The 23,858-nt window shown below is 41.5% G+C and overlaps 1 protein-coding gene across 4 annotated transcripts in view; it reads right to left on the bottom strand.

The window, feature by feature from the left end:
* Positions 1–23,858, bottom strand: part of STMN2 (stathmin 2) — a 300,139-nt gene that overhangs the window by 32,714 nt on the left and 243,567 nt on the right. For all 4 annotated transcript variants that reach the window (XM_030215819.1, XM_030215837.1, XM_030215829.1 and 1 more), the window contains one exon: positions 22,308–22,480. In XM_030215819.1, the coding sequence (XP_030071679.1) occupies positions 22,308–22,480 (173 nt within the window). The remainder of the gene's footprint in view (positions 1–22,307; positions 22,481–23,858) is intronic.

Genomic DNA, 23,858 nt, shown 5'->3' with positions numbered 1-23,858 from the left:
TGGGATAAACAGTATAAAATGTTTTCTACTTTTTTGGGGTCTTGCTGGGTATTTGTGACCTGGATTGGCCACTTGGAAACAGGATGCTGGGCTTGATGGACCTTTGGTCTGTCCCAGTATGGCAATGCTTATGTACTTATGTAATTGGCATTAACAACTTAAGTTGTGTGCGCAAATCTGGTCATATTCTGGATTTGTGTGTGGAACTTAGTTAATAAGCCAATCAGTACCGATAATGCCAATTAACATGCAATTATTGATACAAATTGTCATTAATTAGAATTTATGCGCACAACTGTCTAAACGTATTCTGTTGCATTATTTAAGTAAATTCTAAATTGCATAGTTGACAAGGGGGCTTGTCCATGGGCGTGGAATGGGCTGGTCATGGGTGTTTCTAAAATCTATGCATGTTATAGAATACACCCGCTCTGTGGCTAATTTAGGTGTTGGCATTTACACCAAGTTTTACTTGGCCTAACCGCCTGTGACTAAATTTAATCACACGAACGGGCACTCGTTGTATTCTATAAACTACACCAAAATTTAGGCGTATTCTATAAAGTATGCCTAAATTTATTGAATACGCCTTGGCATATTTTTTCGGTGCTGAATTTTTAGGCATGATATATAGAATCTAGTTCTAAGCATCCAAAATCTACCGCCAGGCCACTGCATCCACCTGGCGGTAATTTCAGATTTGGCGCATGCCCATACCGCCTGAATGATTTATTTATTTATTTCCTCCCATGCACGTCGTTTTTGGTGAGAATCGGCACTTGGCATGCTCTGACCAGTCACCATGCGTGTGGCGCATGAGCCCTTATTGCTAGATTAGTGGGTGGCATTAAGGGCTCATCAGACTGGTTTTGGGCGAGTACTGGTTTCAGTTTTACCGCAGGCCCTTTTCCTGTCCCATTAAAAAAGAAGCCCTTTTTTGCAGACACAGCAAAAACTGGCCCGTTGTGTGCCCAATACATGCGCCTACACTACTGCAGGCCACATTTTACTGTGGCTTAGTAAAAGGACCCCTAAGCTAGTATTCTATAATGGCAAATTTGTACACCTGATCCATTTTAGAGTATTAGTTGCTTACTCTCTGCCTGAATTCAATAAATCAATAGTTGTGAGGTAATCGTTTACTACTTAAAATGACAGAAACGCAGATCTTGGTTCTGTCTAGGTTTTCTCTTGGGGACATTCCCCCTAATTTTGTTATCAACAATGTGTCAATTCTGATTGTTAACACTATCCGTAATTTGGGTGTCATGTTGGACTCCGAGCTTACTATGAAACCTCAAGTGCAGAAAATAATTAAGCAAGTGTTTTTCAGATTGAAATTAATTAGAAGATTGCGGAATCTTTTTACCTTTTCCAATTTTAGAATGATTATTCAGAATATAGTCATGCCATGGTTTGACTATTGCAATGGTCATTTAATGAGTTCGCGTGGAGGACTATTAAAGTTACTACAGATTGCTTAAAATGCTTCTGCTCCGTTCCTTTCTGGCTACCCTCAACATGCACACATTTCACTAATTCTGAAAACTTTTTATTGGCTTCCTATCGAACAGAGAATTATTTAAAAAATTCGGCTGTTAGTTTTTACGGTACAGCTAATCTCTGTCTTTATTGCATCAACTTTACAGCTCCATCAATCTGCAAGGGTCTTGAGGTCCTCTAACGCATATCATTTAGATATACTGTCCTTTAAGGTTTTTAGATTAGAGGAGTATTGTATGTCAATTTTCAAAGTTTGGGGACCTAAATTATGGAATGAGTTGCCTTTGGCCACGAGATCCATAACATCTGTAGACCAGTTTAAGCGTGAATTGAAAACATTACTGTTTCGACAAGCATATGGAAACTGAGTCACCACTGGATGGTTATCAAATCAATTATTTTGGAGCACATTTTGAAGGGCATTTTCGATATGATGTCCAAGTTGGACTTTGGACGTTTTGTGCTAAACATCCCAAATCCTAATAGAAAACATGACCATTTCGAAACCGCAAAACATCTATCTTTTTCGAATATACCATTTGTAAATAGTTTTTTTGCTCTGTGCATTTTCGAAAATAACAGTAGAAAATCAAGCCATTGGGATGTAGGAAGGGCCAGCATTTTTAACAGACTGGTCCCCCAGATATCCCAGGAGAGCAATGGGGCTCCCTAGGGGGCACTGCTGTGGACTTCATAAAAATGCTTCCAGGTACACAGCTCACTGTTGTGCCCTCATCTTTCTGCTATCTTCCTCTTGCACTAGCATTCTATTTTTAAAAAGTATTTATTTATTTAAAATATAACCTGCTCAATCCAAATTGTTCTATGCAGCTTACAAATAAAACATTCATAATAAAGACAAAATAAACATTAAAACAAATACAAATAGCATGATCACCTCAATCCAAAATATCATTCATTCTCCCATAAAAATAGTCATCAAAGGAGCTCATTTTCAAAAGAGAAATTTTTTTAAAAAGTATCATAAAGCAGCATTTGGATGAAAATCTTTGCAAAACATCCAAATCAGTATTTTCGAAACCTGTTTTGCAAACAGCTATCTATGCAATTCATCTCCAGTGCATCCAAATCAAAAGAGGGCATATTGGGGGTGTTTTGAAGACTGGATTAGGGTGGGCTTAGGACGTACCTAAACATGGACGCTTTACAGCCATAATGGAACAAAACAAACTCAACGCCCAGGGTGAAAATCTAAACGCTTGGGTCTAGACCCATTTTTAGAATGAATAACCAAATCACAAATCCCAAAACCCCTCTGGTTTCCAATACAAATAATATCCACAAGCCAAGGGAATCAAAGTCAATCACATAACTAATACAATAATGTGAATACACAGTGTAATCATTTAAAACTGAAACTAAACACTTAAGACCCTCAGAAATATAACTCACCTATGCAGCTATGTGATTGACTTTGATTCCCTTGGTTTAGAACAAATAATGCACAAAAAGGTGCCCTTAATGACTAGATGACCACCTCTATGACAACCTCAGATGTTACAGCCAGGTCTATTAGAGCAGCATGCAGGTCCCTGACGCAGTGCACTATGGAGTGGGAGACTCAAGTCCCTATCTCCTTCTACCTGTCAAACTTGTGGTGTCAAACTTGAGGTGGCCAATGATGAGGTGTTTTGAGGGCCTCATTGGCCACCAGATTGGGTGGACCTGAGCCAAGAATGGGCAGGACTGTGCCCACCCATATCTATGCCACAGGCCCACCCAATCTGGTGGCCAATGAGCCCCTCAAAACACTTCATCATTGGCCACCTCATTCCCTCTCTCCATCTTCTCTGCCCTCAGATTCGGCATCTGCCCCTCCCTTACCTGCAGCCCAGCAACTCTACCTCTGTCTGAACTCCTCCTCCGGTCAATCTCAGAACCATCACAAGTGGAATTAGTGATTCCTATACGCTTCTTGCACCAGCCTCACAGGCTTCCTTCTGCTGCAGTTCTGCCATCACTAACATTATTTCCTGTTTCCTCACTGGCTGGATGTGGCAGAAAAAAGCCTGCAGGACCTGTGCAGGCAGCATATAGGAATCACTGCTGCTGCTGGCAACAGTTCTGAGGTAGACGAGGGAGGGAGGATTTAGACAGAGGTGGAGTTTCCAAGCTGCAGGTGAGGGAAGGACAGATGCTAGATCTGGGGGTGGAGAAGGAGAGAGATGCAGGACAAAGGAAGGGAAAAGAGATTCAGACATATTGGGCCAGAGACAGAGGGGGTAGGAGGAAAGAGAGAGGGAGATATGTTGGACCCGGAAACAAAGAGGAGGGAGGGAAGATAGCGAGAGTGATGTTGGATGTGGGGGTGGAGGGGAAAGATGGAGAAATGTTGTATCTGGGGGCAGAGGGAAGAAAGGGAAGAGAGAAGAAAAGATGTTGGATATGGTGGCAAAGGGGAGGGAGGGAAGAGAGAGGGGGAGGTGTTGGATGCAAGGGTGAAGGAGAGGGAGGGAGAGATATTGGATGTGGGGTCAGAGGGGAGGGAAGGAGAAATGTTGGACCTAGTGTGGAGGGGATAGAGGGAGGCCTGCTGGACAATGGGATGCAGGGAAGAGAGAGGGAGATGCTGGACTATGTTGGGACGGAAGAAAGGAAAAGAGATGGGATAAGGAGATGCTGGGAGTGGAGGGGATAGGACAGGAAAATGTCAGGCTACAAGGGTGGGGGGAGGGAGAGGGAAGAGATGGGCTACAAGGGAGGGAATATACTGGGAATGGTGGAACCATGTGGGAGAGGCCACGGGCAGTTGTCAAGGAGATGAGTGAGAGGAGGATAGAGTGCAGAGGGTAGAAATGTGGTAATGGGGAGTAGACAATAGAAGGGAATAGGAGGTTGGAGAAGAAGTGAGACTGGAAAAAGGAACGTTAAGGGGTGATAGGAGGAGATGGAAAGTTGATAGGTAGGTGAAAAGTAAAAAGGAAATGGAGGACTAAAAGGTAAGATGGTGAAATTTGAGTGGACTGAGGCAGAAAAGAAAGAAAGGGAGGAATGGGCTAAAAGGGAAAGATCAATATGTTAGAACCAGATGTAGTGAGGGAATGGAGCAAGTCAGGAAGAGAGAGAGAGAAGAAATGACAAATAGCATCCCTTGGAAACAGATTTATCAGAAGACAGATAGGAAAACAGAAAAGAGAAACTAACACCAGCATGGTTGAAAAATAAAATGTCCAGACAACAAAGGTAGAAAAAAGTATTTTAATCTGAATTTATTAGTTGTAATATGTTAATTTTGTGAAAAATGCATCGTGGGTGTCTTGTATTGAGTTGAGTACAAGAGGAAATGCATTGTATTTTTATTTTTCCAGTGTTGTACATACTGAGTTTGACTTCTTGGAGTTCCCAGTTCAAATTTAGTCTTCATATTTCTATTTCTAGTTTGTGACCCCTTGTTCTATATTTGTCTTTGTTGTGTGTAATCGAGTTGTGGTATTCTATTTGCACGTAGTTTCTATGTAGAACTCTGTAGCAAACCCACTTGTTCTGTTTTATGAGTAGTAGGTGTATTGGTGTTCTAGGGCCCAGTGTACTATTTGTATTGTTGCTTATTCATAGGTAGGGGTCTTCCTGGTAGCGGCTCAAGCTGCCCCCCTCTATCTTGATCCCTCCCAGAATGGAAAGAATCCCCCCTGGTCCAACCCCCACCCCTAAAGATACAGCAAGGTAGACCCAGGCCCCCACCCCAAGCCTACGTTGAAGAATCCCTGGTGGGACAGTGGTAAATGGGCAGAAATGATGGCCACTCACTCCTGCCCACATCCGGGGCCACTACAAAATGGCTGCCGTAACCTCTAGAGGTAGCCTTGGCCATTGTGTAGTAGCCTTAGACGTGGGCAGTGGGCAGGAGTGAGTGGACATTGTCCTGCCCATTTACCACTGGATCACAAGGGATTCTTTAAGGTAGGTAGGAGGTTGTATCTGGCGGGTTGGGGGCCTGGGCCTACCTTCCTGTATCTTCAGAGGGTGAGTGGGAGGGAGGATTGAATTAGGGAAGGAAATTCTTTCCATTCTGCGGGGGGGGGGGGGGGGGGGGAGGGAATAAATAAGTGTCTTATGTGGGTCCCAGCTGAATATTGGCCAGGACCCACATAAGCTCTGCTGGCCAGGGAACTGTGAATTAACCCAAGATATTCATGCTGGTGCCCGGACATAGCCTGGCATGGAATATCTGGGGCTAATTTAGCTGGCTACGATCACTGCTTAAAAGAATTCTGACTGCTTCTGGCTGAATATCAGCTGGATATATTTTAAAATCTACATTTTATTATGCAAAGCTCTTGATTATTACCAATTAGTGGAGAAGGTAAGATTTTCTGTAAGGTCTTGATTGACCTATATATAGACAAAATTAAAGGTAAGAGAGTTTTTATCCTGTGAGCTTCTGAAATAACATCAGGGCTGGGCTTAAAATGCACTGTACCGTAAATCAATTCCTGATTGCTTTCCCTCCGGTTCTCCTTTTATAAAATCAAAGATAAACTCTGGCAAGCAATTACTGCTTTAGAACCTCTAGCAAGTGAATGCTATGGGGGGGGGGGGGGGGGGGGGGGGGGGGATGATACCATTACTTTTAAAGCTGGAGGATTGAAAGAGGCAAGAACTATTTCAGCAGACAGTGGCATACTCAGAAGCCCCACTGAAAGACTGAAAAATACAGCCAGATGACTTCATTTCCTCATGGAGAGGCTGAGCTACTCCTGTTTTTGCTGCCTTCCTGCCTATTTACTTTGTATCTCCTGAATCTAGTCCAGTGTTTCTTTGAGATTGCATTAATAATGGTGCCTAGATGCAATATAGATAAACCAGGACTATATTAGCTCATTACTGATGACCTTGAGCCATCTGATGAACTTTCTATATATAAAACAGATATGGAGAATGCATAAATGCAGATTGATTGCATGGCCTATCATGCATGTCTGTAAAACCATGACTAGGGTACTGAAAGTTAGGCTTTGGGCCTAGGCTACTATTGCTACAGTACTGTGTTTTTAAACCACATATTTTCTGCTTTAGAGGGAGATTTCCCAGACTGGTACAAAATCATGTTTTTCTAGCACACTTTTCTCTTATCAGTAGTGCCTAGATCAAGCAGATACAGCTGGACAGAGAGATGGGAAAACATCTTCATTTTCTCATCCATCTTATGCACCTGTTATAAATAGGTCTTTTCATTTTTTTTCATAGCTCTGTGCTTTATGATTGGCTACAGTACCTAGCAACCTCTGAGTGCAAAGATTATAATGATCATTGTATACTTTTACTTGGGAAACATTTTTTTAACTAGATGGACATTTCTTAGAACATAAGAATAGCCATACTGGGTCAGACCAATGGTCCATCTAGTCCAATATCCTTCTTCCAACAGTGGCTAATCCAGGTCAGAAGTACTTGGCAGAAACCAAAATAGTAGCAACATTCCATGTTACCGATCCTAGGGCAAGCAGTGGCTTCCTCTAAGTCAGGAGCATTTACAGATCTATTTTTCTAGTGACATTTTGCTTAAACCGTTTCCTTAGAACATTCAGAGGCATGCTGTTTGGGACATTTTGTCTTTGGGGCTGTTGCATAAAGACATTGGCGCCAAGGCCCACAGTGAATGTGCAGATGGGGTCTTATGACTGCAGAGCCTGAGTCTGTAGTCCTCTGCTACTTCAACAGTTCCCTTGGGTATGAGCAAGGTAGGTCCCGTGCTGTTCTTTTGCTTTTAAGAGCTCTCTGATTGTCTCGGATAAATAACCGCTGTACAAGATTGCTGTGATTATTTACATGTTTATCTTTTAATTGCTCTCTGTCATCTGATGAATAACAGCTGTACCTAAATGTACCTTGGCTGAGTTATCACCTGCAGATAATAAAGAGCTAAGTATTTGATTATAACTGTTCTGGGGTGTCTGAGTGGGGTTTGTTTGCACTTAGCAGGGGAAAACATGCAAAGAACAGTAAACATGGGCCCCAGCAGAGTAAAATACCCTACAATTGAGGTAGATGCAATAAATTATTCCTGAGTACAGGTAAAGCATCTTTTACTAGGATTACCAAAATCTTCCATGAATTTCAAAGATCTGAATGTCACTGATATTTGAAAATATGGTCATTATAGCAAACAGTGGCCCTTAAAAAGTATTTGAATTGCTTCTAGGAGTGGGCTACTCATTCCCTCGTCATTTCTTAATGGGATCTAGCTAGTTTTCCATATTTTTTTGTCATCTATGTTAATGCAACAATTTGCCTAATTACAATATTTTCTGGGACTTTTTACAACATGTTTTTGCCTGTGTGTCTTGACTAGATTGTGAAATCCAAGGAGTATGAATTGTACCTCATATGTTTTTGTATAGCACTGCATACTCTTGGTAGTTCAGTACAAATTAATAATAATAAATAAAAATAATAATAATAAAACTGATGAAAGACCTAAAATAGTGGCAATGATACATTCTCTGGTACTTCAGATAAACACTGACAAACACTTGCCACATGATACACCTCATGTCATTATGGCTGAAAAGAAGCAGGTGTGGATCATAGATGTGGCAATACCAGGAGAGAGCCATGCTGAAGAAAAACAGTTGGAGAAGATCATGAAATATCAAGACTTGAAATTGAGCAACTCTGGCCAAAACCTGCAGTTGTGGTCCCTGTAGTAATAGACACCTTTGGAGCTATACTGAAAGACCTGGACCATCATCTGAACACACTGGGCATTGACAAAATCATCATCTGTCAACTGCAGAAGGCTGTGCAGCTTGAAACTGCCCACATCCTGTCCTGATATCACTGAATACTCTAGGCTTTTGTTTGGAAGGAATTGATCATCACAATGCAAAACCCAGCCAAGAACATCTGGCAGGCTGTGCAAAGCCACAATAATAATGATGATAAATCATAAAACTGATATAATGCATGTTTGGAACAATACATTAGTCTGGTTCTGAAATAAAATAAACTGCTATGTTCAATGTTTAATTTTTAATAAAACTTAATATACCGCTTAGCTGTGGAGATTAAAGCGGTGCATATAGTAAAATATCATGTTCAAAATAGAAAAGAACTACAAATTCAGATGGGAAAGTGACTAATACATTCAGAACAGTATATATTCCTTACTCTGTTAGGCCTGTTGCTAAGGGCTAGGCCTGCCACTAAGGCCTAAGGCATGTACTTTACTCAGTTTGGTTCTCACAACTTGGCCTAACAAGTTAGCATCTTTGCAACATACAGTGCTTTTCTCAGGACACTTCAGTGATAACAGTTGGGTGGAGCTGTGTAATGTTTTTCATATAGGGTGGATGTAACCTTGGCAGTTGCTGGGAGATAGACTGAGGACACAGTGAGCCTACCAGTATGTTGCATTTGTGGGGAGAGACAGAGAGAGGACACAAGGGTATTGTTCTATGCCCTGTGACTCACTACATGCTGTGCACGCAGAACTGATAGCTAATTAGCCAATGGCCACAGACTGTCCATGTGAACCCACATCAGGAGAGATTGATATAATACAGGAATATCCATATATGGCACAGGCTAGTTTCTGATTTCTAGTTTGGGAGAAATCACATGATTTATGAGAAATGTAACTTGCAACAGTATATATGTGGTGTCCGGGACAGTGTTAGCTGAGCAGTCTTTTGTTATTCAGGATGCACGCTGCTGACTGACAACCTGCTCCAGGGAGAGAACTATTATTTGTATTTGGCTCTGTGAGATACCAATAAAGGTAATTACTGGTTGCGCCTAACGGAGTCTAAGTTCTCTCTCTTATTATTTTTTTTCCTGTGTTTCCCCCCTCCCTGTGAGGGCTAAGGGAGGGGAGGAAGTAACATAACAGTCATATCAAACAAAAAGGGTGGTTTATAGGGGGGGGGGCATGGGACTTGATATACCACCTTTCTGTGGTTTTTGCAACTACATTCAAAGTGGTTTACATGGTACTGTATATGCAGGTACTTATTTATATCTGGGGCAATGGAGGGTAGAATAACTTACCCAGTGTCATAAGGAACTGTAGTGGGAATTGAACCCAGTTCCCACACACCAAAGTCTGCTGTACTAACCACTAGGCTACTCCTCCATACAAGGAGCAGCCAATTCATTTAACACCAAATTATAAAACAAAAACTAATTTAAAAATGAGTCCATAATAAAACCTTAAGGGGCCATTTTACAGAGCGGCGGTATGTCCAATGAGGGCTTACTACTTGTTATTCCAGGACCACCGCTGGCCCAATGCATCCTTCGACAGTAGTTCTGGGTTGAGCGTGTGCTGTTTCTGGGGGAATAAAAGCCTGGAAATGGTTTGTGTGGCAGTAATTGGGCATCATCGCATGCTGCCCAGTTACCGCCTGGATACCACAGGAGCCCTTACTGCCACCTCAAGAGTTTTCTTACTGCATGGCCATTTTCTTTTTGGGGCTTTTTACCCGCTGCGGTAAAAAAGGGCCCAGGCACGTGGAAAAAATGGCCCCCGCTGCTACCACAGGACCTTTTTTTCCTGCAGCTTGGTTAAAGGACCCCTAAACTTTTTTAAACTACCCTCCCCTCAAATCTGGAGAGGTACGCATTCCACAAAGTAGGTGCCACCAAAAAGAAAGTACACTCTTGTGTTGACATCCATCTGGCACTAGGTGGATGTGGAATTACCATCCTACAATTATGAAAAAATCTGAAAGATCTATTTCGAATAAATGGCAATGCTAAAGAAGCCAGCTAACTTGGAGTGTTTTCATAGTAGGCCATATGAGCACACGGAAGAATTTTAAAATCAATTCTAAACTTAACTGGGAGCCAGTAGAATTGAATAAAATGAGGAGTAATGTGATCTGGTTTACTGAACTTCTAGCATGATCAGTTCCCTTTTCCTGGTATAACTTATAGCCTAGTATAATTTACAGAATCATCGATCTTTCTCTGTTCTGTTGAGTTCTTGTGCTTTCCCCTCACTGAAAGCCACACTGGGTAATTCATTTTAATTCACATAATTTTGATTCTGAGCTAAGCAATGTTCTTTAAGATTAACTAAACAAGTGTTATTTGCAGTTTAGTGGACAACTCACCAGTGATTTGAACTGAACTATAGATCAAAAATAGTTGGAGGAAATATGAAAACAGATCAAATGTAAAACAATAAAGTAGAAGAATTCTTAAGGGTCCTTTTACTAAAGTGTGTTAAATTTTGCAGTTACTGTGCTTTAATGCAAGAAATGAATGGGTAGTAAGTACAGATTTAATGTGACACTATTAGGTGGTGTGTCCAGCATTTCTTTTGCAGGCTACATGTTAAAATGTCCATTAGCACACAGTACATTGTAGATGCACTTAGCGTCTCCTGTGTAGGAAGTTCTAAGTGGACTCATGCTAACTGCAAAATTGTCAGTGCATGGTAGTTGCCATGCTCTTAATGCGCAAATTACTGTGCACTAATTGTAAAAATAATGCAAAAGCAATTAACTGCTACCATACAAAAACAGTAACGCATGCCAATTTGTGTGTGAGTTGCCTAATGCACTTTAGTAAAAGGGCCCCTTAAAGAATTGCTACAAAGTGCATGGTGACAATGGATCCTTGAAACAAATATTGCTCTAGGCATTTTAAGAACATAAGAACATAAAATAACCATACTGGGTCAGACCAATGGTCCATCTAGCCTAGTGTCCTGCTTCCAGCAGTGGCCATTTCAGGTCACAAGTACCTAGCAGAAACCCAATTAGTAGCACCATTCCATGTTACCAATCCCAAAACAGTGGATTCCCCCATGTCCATCTCAATAACAGACTATGGACTTTTCCTCCAGGAATTCGTTGAAACCTTTTTTAAACCCAGATATGCTAACCGCCGTTACCAGATCCACCTCCAATGAGTTGCAGAGCTTAACTATCCTTTGAGTGAAAAATAATTCCTCCTAATTGTTTTAAAGTATTTCCAAGTAACTTAATTGAGAGTTCACTGGTGTTTGTAGTTTTTGAAAGAGTGAAAATTTGATTCTCCTCCATCTGCTCCACAGATTGTAGACCTCAATCGTATCCCCCCTCAGTAGTCTCTTTTCCAAGCTGAAGACCCCTAACCTCTTTAGCCTTTTCTGATATGGGAGCAGTTCCATCCCCTTTATCATTTTGGTTGCTCGTCTTTGAACCTTTTCTAATTCTGCTATATCTTTTTTAAGATACGGCGACCGGAATTGATCACAATACTCAAGGTGAGGATGCACCATAGAGCAATACAGAGGCATTATAATCTTGGTCTTAATTTGCATTCCTCTCCTAGTAATTTCTAGCATCCTGTTTGCTTTTTTGGCTGCTGCCGCCCACTGGGCAGAAGATTTCAGCATATTGTCTACAATGACATCTATGTCTTTTTCTTGAGTGCTGACTCCTAAAGTGGACCTTAGCATCAGAAAACTATGATTCAGACTATTCTTCCCAATGTGCATCACTTTGTATTTGCCTGCATTAAATTTCTTCTGCCAGTTGGATGCCCAGTCTTCCAGTTTCCTAAGGTCTTCCTGCAATTTTTCACAATCCACATTCGTTTTGACAACTTTGAATAATTTCATGTCATCTGCAAATTTAATCATCTCATTCATCGTTCCAATTTCCAGATCATTTATAAATATGTTAAATAGCACCGGTCCCACTTCAGATCCCTGCGGCACTCCACTATTCATCCTCCTCCAATGAGGAAAATGGCCATTTATCCCTGTAGTTTGAAAAATGTTATTAATGAATATAAATCTAATTAGCACTGTGCATTCTATTAGAATTATTTTTATTAGATTTAAGGAAGTGAGAGTCAGGTTTATGAAATGCTATAAGGTGGCATTTATTATGGGATTGGATTTTCTGTTAGAATGGTGTTCCGTTCCAGGGAATAGATGCAAAGGGACAGGGTGGGATATGTTTTTTTTCTAGATTTAACCAAAGTCGGTCCATGATGATTGGAGGATGAGTGAAAGCATTGGCTTCCTTGACAGAGAATGAAAGCATGGTGATAATTAACAAAATCTGGCAAGTGTACTCCACCTTTATGTTTGTTTTGTTTCAGAATTTTGGTGGCTACAGTGTGGGTTTGTTATTCCAGAAGGAATTTAACCATAATATTTTCTATATTTCTGTAGAATAAAGGTGAAGGGGAATATGTAGCATACTTATCCCCCCCCCCCCCCACTTTTTCTTTAGTTTCTGTGATGGATCGACCAAACCAAATTCCCAAGAATTTTAGAAACGAGTCTTTCCATTTATAAGGATAGCAGGCTACGTCTGATTTGATACTGTTTTCATGTCAGTTTTATCCCAATAAATTTTGCAATCAGATAAGAGAATTGTTCTATGAGATTTAGAATAATTGGGATGGAAGGAAGTATAACATCAGGTCGTCTACATAGAGAGAGAATTTAATTTCTAATTGAGTCCCATGACTAAATTAAATAAGAGAAATGACAAGGGGCAGCCCTGTCTGGTGCCTCTGGAGAGAAGGCCTCCGATAATTTACCATTTACCAAGATCTTTGCCACAGGACATGAATAACAATTTAACCAGTGAGCAGGATATAGGGCCTACAGAGTAACTCTTAGCACTGTGCATTTTAATAGCAAAGTACTGTGAAACCAATTAGTAACTTTTTCCCCTAATGGGTAATTCTATTTAGCTGTTGTTTGCAGTCAGGAAAAGATAAATGTTGCAAAGCTTGGCTTTATATTGTGAGCGTATTGTGCTGACTATAAAGATCCGACTGAAGATAATGGCATTCAGATCAGCAGAAAGCATAGCACAAGGTAAACAAGTACACGGAGGCTGTGCCTCAGTATTTTCCAGTAATGGGTAGGTTGACACTTTATTGGAAAACATGTAGAACATCAAAATAACTAGTCCTACAACTGAGATGTACCGTAGTGATTCTCAGTATTTAAATAAGATCTTTTTCCCTGTCAAGTTGCATTTACTATTCATGCTTCTTACTGTGTTTTAGTAAATAACAGTATAGATGGATCCTAAAAATAATTGAATGTCAAAGGAAGAGGGACACTCAGATGCTTAGACCATGCAAAGCTCCTTCTTGTAGGTTTTATTTCTTGTTCTTAGGTTAGATTGTAAGCTCTATTGAGCAGGGACTGTCTCTCCATGTTCAAGTGTGAAGCGCTGTGTACGCCCGGTAGCGCTATAGAAATGATAAGTAGTAGTAGTAGTTTGAAAGGTTTTAAGCATGCACTGGAGGAATATGACTCTTTCTACCATTACTGCAAAATTGTTCCAAAGAGCATGCAACAATTCTTTCAAGAAAACATATAGCAGGAGACTTCTTTCATGCACAATGTAAATCAACAAGCATATGGTAAAGCTGTCAATTCTATGACTGTACTTGGGAATTTTATGCATGATTGACAGCTGGGCTGGTGTTAGGTGGCTGCCTAGAGTGGCAAGATAGAGGGGATGATAAATACACCCCCATGAGTGTTCAGGTCTACTATCCTTTCTCTTTCCTTCTTCCACACCTTCTCTGCATTGGGTCAGCAGCAGGCTTAGTGTCCAGGCTTGTACAGGATAGTCCCATTTATAAGAAATTGTCCTGTGTCCTGCTTAAGCTAGAATAGAATGCTCAATTGTCCTGTTTTCAGTCTGGCCATGCATAGAAACAGAAATTAGTTGCATTTCTTCCACAGTATACATGGGCAGATCTTCACCAGGATTTTAAAAAGAGGGGTGCAGCTGGGATTGTACGTCTTCATTCTCCAGTCATTACTATTGTTATCTGATGTTCCAGCAGCACAACTTCCTCTTTTTTGGAATGCAAAAACTGTGATAGTGTTTGACTTCTCTTGTGCAGGCTTCCATTGTAAAACAGAAGCCATTGGGATCAGTAGAAACAAAGCCACCATAACGACTCACACTCCCTTTTCACAGTCAATTGGAGAAAGAAGTTGTCTGATATTTAAAGTGATTTAAATCTTAAATCACTTAGGGCAGCCCAACCGCTGATATTCAGTGGTCTAGTGGGTGTGTTGGAGGCAGACGCAAACCCCTCTTGCTCCTGCCCCTAACAGCTATCTCATCAAGATGGATGCTGTGACCTCTAGGGCTGGCTTCTGTCCAGGCTCAAACACAGTGTGCACCAACAATTCCAAAGAGTCACAGACAAAAGCAGGCCTGGCTTCAGCCTGGACACACAGTATCAGGATCTTCAGAATAATTCAAGGAAAGAACTTCCTATGTTGGCAGCCTCCTGTTACCTACAACTACTACTACTAGTAATCATTTTTATAGTGCTACTACATGTATGCAGCTCTGTACACATTATATGCAGGTGCTTTCTCTGTCCCTAGAGGGCTCACAATCTAGTTTTGGTACCTGGGGCAATGGAGGGTTGAGTGACTTGCCCAGAGTCACAGGGAGCTGCAGTGGGACTCGAACCCAGTTCCTTAGGCTCAAGGTCTGCTGCACTAGCCACTAGGCTACTCCCCCACTCCTCCACCTTATACAAAGATTGGGTTAGTATAGGCAGAAGATGACTCCAGACTTCTCTGGGGCCCATCCTTAGTCAACTTGAAACACCCTTGGAGGATTCCTTAGTCCTTATTCAGGGCCTCCCTGTCCTATTTCCTCTCTGAGTCTTAAACGTTCCCTGACTGGGCCCGCCCTCCTAGCAAAGCCAGGCAGCTCTGCTCCTTCAAGTGGCCCAGTGACGGAATGCACTTAAGGAAACCTGGATTTATACCACCCACTCTATTACATACCCTCCCCCTTAGCTCAACCTTCCTAAGGTGAGCACTTGCCAATACAAAGGCCACCTCTAGCAAGGGATGAGAATTAACATACTCTAGGGAATCAAGGGCCTTCCCCCCAACACCATTCCATACCCTGGCTATGCCAATGAGACCCATCTCCAGCAGGGGAGCCCCCCCTCCCTCCAGCAAATCTGAAGTAGTAGTGACAGGCCCTCACTGCTCCACCATCCATACCCTGCAAAGGTTTGAGGCATATGCATCTCTTCTATGAGGAGACTCTGCTGGTTGAGTTGATCATGTAATTGTCTTATTTCCCCTAAGGCTCTATCATGTTCAGGGGCGGACTGACCATACTGGCAACCGGGCAGTGCCCGAGGGCCCAGAGGCTCTCCCCTCGCAAACTACCCCCCCGGTCCGACCTTAAAGGACCTTGGTGATCTAGTGGCCTCTTTAGGTGCAGGAAAGATCCCCACTCTTTCTTGCCCACTGCAGCTACTCTGCTCGGTGCTGCTGCATTTTCAAAATGGCTGCTGAGACTTCCCTATGGCAGTCTCGCGAGACTGCCAAGAACCGTGAGACTAAACACGGCAGTGTCAAGCAGAGCAGCGGCAGTGGGCAGGAAAGAGTGGGGATCTTTCTTGCCCCCGAAGAGGCCACTAGACCACCAGGGTCCTTTAAGGTAGAACTGTGGAAGGCGCACTAGTGTGCGGGGATGGTGGTGTGCAGATGGGGAGTGCAGGCAGTGCCAAATTGCCCGGGGGGGTAGACCAATGACCCTTACTGCCCGGGGCCAAGAGCACTGTCATTCTGCCCCTGGTCATGTTACTTCTCAACAGCCTGGTGGAGCTCTCTTGCTTTCCTCAGTTCATTAAGCAGCTCTCCCACTTGCTTCTACAGGGTCTCAAGGGAGGACTCCATAAGGGTTACCTGCTTTGCAGCCAGGTAACTTCCTCTGTCCTGTTCTACAAGCTACTTTTTAACTCCCTAATCATAGGCGCCCGGTATAAGAGGCTTGGGGAGGCTAAGCCTCCCCAGCCACAAGTTGTCAACAAACAGCAGGATCAGCGTTTCTTATTCTCCGTGTTTATTCTGTGCCCCGTGGTTTCTCCTCTTTTCCTCCCCCGCGCGATGTCACTTCAGGGCTGGGCTGCTGGCATGATTGAATCCTGCTGAATGCTCCCGCCTTAATCATTACCACCAGTAGCGCGCTAGCGCCAGTACTGTAGCGAATCGCGATCGTCGATTCCATGAGCACTCCTCTGTATTCGTCATCTGCTTGAGCGCCTCAGCCAGTCAGCCTTCCCTACAGGGCTCCCGTCAAATGATGCAACTTCCTGTTCCTCAAAGGTGGGAACGCGCGGGCGGGATCCATCACCGAGTAGGGAAGGCTGGCTAAGAAGAGTGGCTGTCTCTGAGGTGTTCCTTCCCAGAGTAGACGGGGGTCCACGATGGTGGACCTACTCAAATTTGTTAAAAAGGAAATTGTGGCACGCAAGGAGAGGTAGGTGCTGACTCTGGGGCAGGTTTTAAGTCAAAATAAAAAATAGTTTCATGCAGATCTCAGCCTATTTAGTTATGTTTAAACAAAAGAGTCTTTTTGTTTAAACATAACTAAATGGGCTATAACTATAAGACCCTAATGCAGTCCATTGGCTTTCTTATATTTTGTTTGTGATGACTTTACAGTATACTGTGCCAAAATAAATTTGAAAACTCTTATCTATCTCTATCTGGTCGTTAATAGAAGGAGCTCAATGTGAATACTATCCTCCCAGTGTGGCTGTCTGAGCTTGAATACTAGTGTTCCTAGACCTAAATTGTGGCATGCCGCACTTGGATTTCAGGAGAGGTGCTAACTCTGAGGCAGGTTTTATATTATAAGTCAAAATAAAAAAAATAAATATTTTGTTTCATGCAGATCTCTTTTATTTAAACATAACTAAATAGGCTATAAGCCCCTAATGCAGTCCATTGAATTTATTATATTTTGTTTGTGATGACTTATACTGTGCCAAAATTGAAATTTGAAAACTCTTATCTCTATTTGGTCGTTAATAAAAGGAGCTCATTGTGAATACTATCCACCCTAAAAGGATGTTTTGTAGCTGTACATGAGAATTGTGATCCCTCGTTTCATATTGTTGACACTCTGTGATGTTGTCCATATGGGTGGTATATTGGTGTATTAGGGTCTGCTCAGTGTAATAGTTATACTACAGTAAGGTTCTGAGTGTTGTGTTTTGCAGTTGAGGGATTGTTGGCCTTATTGAGGTGACAAACATCAATACTTTAATTTTACTTTGTCATAACACCAGACATGGTTTGGTTTTAGAATATTTTGGAGGATCTGGTGTTGAATTGTTCCATAGATGTGTATGTGGTTTTGTGTTGGTTAAGTGCTTGAAATAATTGAGTTTAAAATATGATATGTCATTTATGATGTATCAATCCATTTTTACACACACATAGAAGCATTACTTTTCAATAACCAGCAGCCCTTCCTTGGGACTCAGTCTCTTCTCCACCATGACAAATTTATATACCGAATACACTGCAAGAAAACTTTCACTTGCTAACCTTCAATCTCACTAGAGTGGTACTTGTAACTTTTCACATTTGGGATGGGACACCCTTCGCTCCCCTAGAGTGGATTTAAGGTGATGCACAAGTAAATAACGTAATTATGGATGTAAGCCCCACCCACGGCCCCACCCCTAACCCCACCCTCTTTAGCCTCCCCAAACAGTTGGGCCACCGACCGCCTATGCCTAACATCCTGTTCTCTTTCTCTGGTTAGAGACAAGACTTCTTGAGTTTTGAACTTCAGTTTGGCAGTTATCCACACATGCTGGCTCTGCAACCACTCTCTTTTTCCTTTTCCAGCTGTTCCTTCTGATGAAATATTGAAATTTCTAAGGACGGTAAGCTCTCCAATCTCAGCTATAGTCCTACTAACTTTTCATAGTTCGTTTCTAGGAGTTTAGTATTTAAATGCTTTATCTCCTCAGCTTGCTGGTCAAAGGTTTTCAATAATCCTTTCTTTTCTGCTTCCATGGCAGCCCAGGTAGACTGCAGTTCATTCCCCTATTCTACACTTTTAGTATACATCTGAGCTTGATGCTGGTTCTGAACCTTTATCTGTTGACTTTACAGAGGTTCTTTTACTCCTTGTACTTTCTGTAGTTTATACAAATAATCCAATTTCCCTTTCAAGTCTGCAATTTGGAGGTTGGCCTTTTTCAACTCATTGTGCTGTCCTTCAAGCTGGTCTTGAACCTCTAACAGCTGATTTTGAAGAGCTTTCTTTTCTTGTAGTTTCTGAAATTCTGATTGCCAAGCAGCCCCACTCCAAGGTCAAGATTTTACTATGAAGGCTGGCTTCTTCTGGAGAGACAGGGAGTTCTTCTGTTGCAGACACCACACCTTGGTTAGCTACCTTGGCTTCCTTTGACCTTGGTTTGATCACTTAACTTGTTCCTGTTTGAAGATGGCTTTATTTCTATTTCCTGGTGCTCCAACCCTTTCAGTTAGTTTGAGGCCTTCTTTTTGGATGTGGTTTTCATTTCTTTAGCTGTGCGTCCCTTTTGCTCAGTGCGTTGCTTTGCTCAGTGGGCGCTGCTGCGGGGCAGCCCCGGCACTCTTCCATTTCAGCTCCCTGATTCCCACCTTGGAATTCTAGGTGCACAATAACTGGTCTCCCACCAGTATATGCAGAGGCACCAATGTCAGCAGTTTGTCTTGTCCAGAGATTCCCACTGCTCCAACAGCAGCTAGAAATGCAGCAGTTTATATAACCAGCCACTGAGTTTCTTACTTCCTTTGGCCTACCATATACAAGAGACAATCAATCTCCCACTATGACATATAGTGGCTCCAGTTTCACTGGGAAGCACAGATCCCACCACCATGTAGTAGTGTAAATGAAGGCTGGCTGCAGGGTCTCACAAGAATAGTCAAACAGAGTGTAAAAGTAAACAGAAATCTCTTTATTACTATATTCGAATATACAGAAACCTGTTGCTTCATGGCCAATAAATTCTCTCACAAATCAAAGGGAAACAGTATTACTAAGACTAGCTTCTGACCAGGCCCAAACACAGTCTGAGCAGTTCCAAATGGTCATAGCCAAATCCAGGCCTGGCTGTAGCCTGGACACACAGTATCAGGATGTTCAGAATGAGTCAAGGCAAGAACTTCCTAACGTGGCAGTCTTCAATTACCTTATATAAAGATTGTGGGGGCATAGGTGGAAGGTAGCTCCTACTTTCTTGGGAATTTCTTCAGACACTGCGACCCCAACTTGGAACACCTTTGGAGGATACCTTACTCCTTATTCAGGGCCTGTTTCATCTCTGAGGTTTTAACTTTCTCTAATTGGGTCCTACCCTCCTAGCTAAGTCAGCCAGCTCTGCCCTTTCAATATGTCCCAGTGAGGGAGTGCACTTAAGGAAACCCAGGCTTATACCACCTACTCCCTCATAGAGCCCTTTTACTAAAATGTGCTGGAATCTGGGCTTAATACGTGGTAACATAGAATTTTACCAATCACTAAGCCCAGATTTAATGCACCACTTTTGGAGGATTTTTAAAAATATATTTTATTGCAATCATGAGCTAATATTATCATTAGTGCGCAGTACCTGTTTACCAATTTAGGAGACACTTTGCTCCCACATGAACTCTGTGTTAGCCAGTTAGTCCATGTTAAGTATATCGCGCTAGCTGGTTAACACTTCCACGCCCACTCTCCATCCATGACATACCCCCTCCCAAAAATATTTTTTAAAAAATCAACAATGCACAGGTTAGTGTGCACAAACAGGTGAAATACTGCAAAACATTTTAATGCATTTCTGTGGTAGCCCACTTGGTGCGCTAACATGATAAGGGCTTAATGTCTTTTAGTAAAATGGCCCCTAAATTAACTAATTTGCCACCATAACCTCCGAACAGAGTGAATCACATTTTCTTTTTGACCAGATCTTCTACCAGAATTGTTCCACCTCCCGAAAACACCTGCAACCTTCGTTTGAGATCATGTTGTTCAAATTATATTTGAAAATTTTATAACACAATATTTCAAATGCATGCATTTTCTCTATAATCTCTTTGTTATAGGTCTCTGTTTTGTCTCCAAATTCTATTACAGAGATGTTGTATGCAGAGTACTTTTTTCCTTACCTTTAAATATAGATTGCTCATGTGATACACATTATTTATGTACAAAACCAGAGGAAAAGATAAATGAGACCTCACCGGGTTACAACAATCATGGCATATGGAACACATCTGCTGGTTCCAGCTTGACTTGTGTGGGCTCGGATCTGTTATAGCGGAGTTTGAAACAGAGGTTTCTTAGAGGGTAATTCTATAAAGTAGGTACTAACATTTATGCACCAGTTACATGTGTAAATGTGTAGAATACTAGCATATATGTTTTCGTATGTTGGATAAGTGCATATCTCCAATAGCATGGACTTAGAAATGGGTAAGGCACAAAGTTACATACATGCCCCCGGATTCTATATAGCGCATCTAGAGATCCGTGCCAAAATCCAGGCGTATTCTATAGCCACGCGTAACTTAATTGGCTTAACAAGCCAATCAAGGTTGATAACAGCACTTATCAAGCAATAATAAGCACTAATTAGTAATAATTAGAATTTACAAGCACAATTCGCTAAACTCTGTAATAAACTGCACCTAAATTCTAATGCGCGCAGTTCAAAAGGGGCGTAGCTATGGGTGTGGCTTTGTACATTTCATGGGCATTCCAAAATTTACGTGCATAGTTCTAGAATATGGCCCAGTGTGCGTAAATCTATATGCAGGAGTTTACGCCACATTTTTGTTGGTGTAAATGAAGGCGCATAGTTTTAGGTACTGGGCTATCAACTAAGCGTATTCTGTATACCGCACCTAAATCTACGCACCACTTATAGAATATGCTTAAGTGGAAATGTTTACCGCATGAATTTTTTAGGTGCCTTATATAAAATCTGGCCCATAACTTATAGAATACTGTAAGGGGGTCCTTTTATAAAGGCGCTCACTGAAAATAAGCACGCGCTAAATGTTAGAGACAACCATATATTTCTATGGGCGTCTCTAGCGTTTAGCACAGCTAATCAACACGTACTAAAACCACTAGCGTGCCTTTGTAAAAGACCCTCTAAGTTATGCGTGTATCTCTGGAACACAGGTGCACATACTTATGCCAGCTCTATGCTCATGTCTAAGTTCAAATGCACATATATACCCAGTTATGCTAATATTTTATAGTAGATGCCTACTTCCTTTATAGAATAGGCACCATATAGACAGCCTCTGGGCACCTAAGTATAGGCACACAGTTATAGGACAGTAGGGTAGAAAAAAAAATTAAAGTTGTCTTATATGCATTATACAAAACATAGAAAGAAAGAAAAATGTAGGCAGATAAAGACCATATGGCCTATCCTGTCTGCCCATCCATGCCATTTACTCTCCCTATCACTCCCTTAGAGATCCTATGTACTTGTCCCAAGCTCTCTTGAATTCAGATGCTGTTTTCGTCTCCACCACTTCCACCGGGAGGCCGTTCCACAAATTCACCACCCTTTCCATGAAGAAGTATTTCCTCAGGTTACTTCTGAGTCTATTCCCTTTTACCTTCATCCTATGCCCCCTCATTCCAGAGCTTCCTTTCAACTGAAAGAGACTCATCTCCTGTGTATTTATGTTGCTTAGGTATTTAAATGCCTCTATCATATCCCCCCCTCCCGCCTTTCTTCCAAAGTATACATATTGAGATCTTTAAGTCTGTCCTCATACTCTTTATGAGGAAGACCACTGACCTTTTTAGTAGCCACCCTCTGGATCAACTCTATCCTGTTTATATCTTTTTGAAGGTGTCTCCAGAATTGTACACAATATTCTAAATGAGGTCTCACCAGAGTCTTATACAGGAGCATGGTCACCTCCTTTTTCCTACAGGCCATTCCTCTCCCTATGCACCCAAGCATCCTTCTAGCTTTCACCATCACCTTTTCTACCTTTTTTGCCACCACAAGATCATCTATATTACCTTTCTCCTTTCTTCTGCAGCTTCCAGTTTCTTCTGGATCTCCTCCAAGGAAACATCTTTCTTCTTTGGAGAAGCTAGAATCCGTGGTGCTTCTGACACAGGAGATGGTGGCTTTAAAATGAGTTCAAAGGCCTGGCCTGAAGCCCGTTTGTTAATTTGTTTAACTTCCATATCTGAGGAATGGAAATTTGAAAATGATTAATGTAATGTTTTCCTAAGAAGCAAAATAAAATTAATTATATAACAAATAAATTATTAATTTGATTATATGTGTAGATTCCTTAATTTTCATCTACAAGCCACTACACAAAGTCAAGGTTCAATTAATAGACTTATTATAATCCAGCTGCCAATATCTGATCAGATGTGGTTGATATCACAGTCAGCTGCTACATAGTGGTCAATGACATCATAAAGACATTAACACAGGGCTTTCCTAACCTATACTGATGGTACCAGAGTCAGTTAGATTTTCAGGCTATCTAAATTTTCCTGTTGCATATCTTACTGGAGGGTGTACAAAACATGAGAAGTGGCCTATATTAATTGGAATAATAGTGTGGTAATATATTCTATTAAAGGTTGAGAGCTCAGGAAATGAATTATACATTTATTTATTTATTTGCTGCATTTGTATCCCACATTTTCCCACCTATTTGCAGGCTCAATGTGGCTTACATTGTTCCGTCATGGCTAGCGCCAATCCAGAGTTAAAGATACAAGTGGTGATACATAAAGAACATGAATAACATAGTAAAATTAAACAAGTATGAAGAGGTCATAATTCAGGACCAGAGAAAAAGTGGTATTGCATTAGGGTTTATATGATGGATCGTTGCGGTATGCTTTGATGAAGAGGAAGGTCTTCAGTGATTTCTGAAAGTTGGTTAAGTCAGGAATTTTTTTCACACCAAATGGTAGTGCATTCCATAGCTGCTTGCTTATGTATGAAAAGTTGGATGCATGTGTTAATTTGTATTTTAGTCCTTTGCAGCTGGGGAAATGGAGATGCAGGAATGTGCGTGCTGATCTTTTGGTGTTCCTGGGTGGTAAGTCTATGAGGTCTGACATGTAGACCGGGGCCTCTCCGTAAATGATTTTGTGAACAAGGGTACAAACTTTGAATGTAATACGTTCTTTAACTGGAAGCCAATGTAGTTTTTCTCTTAGGGATAAGGCACTTTGTTTTATCGAATATGAGTCTGGCTGCAGTGTTTTGAGCTGTTTGAAGCTTCTTGATGATTTGTTCTTTACATCCAGCATAAAGTGCGTTGCAGTAGTCTAGGTGACTTAGCACCATTGATTGAACCAGACTTCGAAAAATGTCCCTTGGGAAGAAATAAAATAATTAAATAATTCTCAAACCTAAAAATGTTTTTGTGGACCAAAACATAGTAGGTAACCAAAGTCAGCACAAAGCTCGTATAGCCACACCTCTTTCCTCATCGGTCCTTTTTATCTTATTTCTTTTAAATATTCAAGTATTCTTTCAAGTATTCTTCTATAAATTGACTTCTCTCAATCCATGTGAAAAAAGATACTTATCTTTTA

This window comes from Microcaecilia unicolor, chromosome 1 (assembly GCF_901765095.1).
Source record: "Microcaecilia unicolor chromosome 1, aMicUni1.1, whole genome shotgun sequence".
NCBI classification, from domain to species: domain Eukaryota; kingdom Metazoa; phylum Chordata; class Amphibia; order Gymnophiona; family Siphonopidae; genus Microcaecilia; species Microcaecilia unicolor.
The sequence above is the reverse complement of the archived record's forward strand: the minus strand, read 5'-3'. Positions and strand labels throughout refer to the sequence as shown.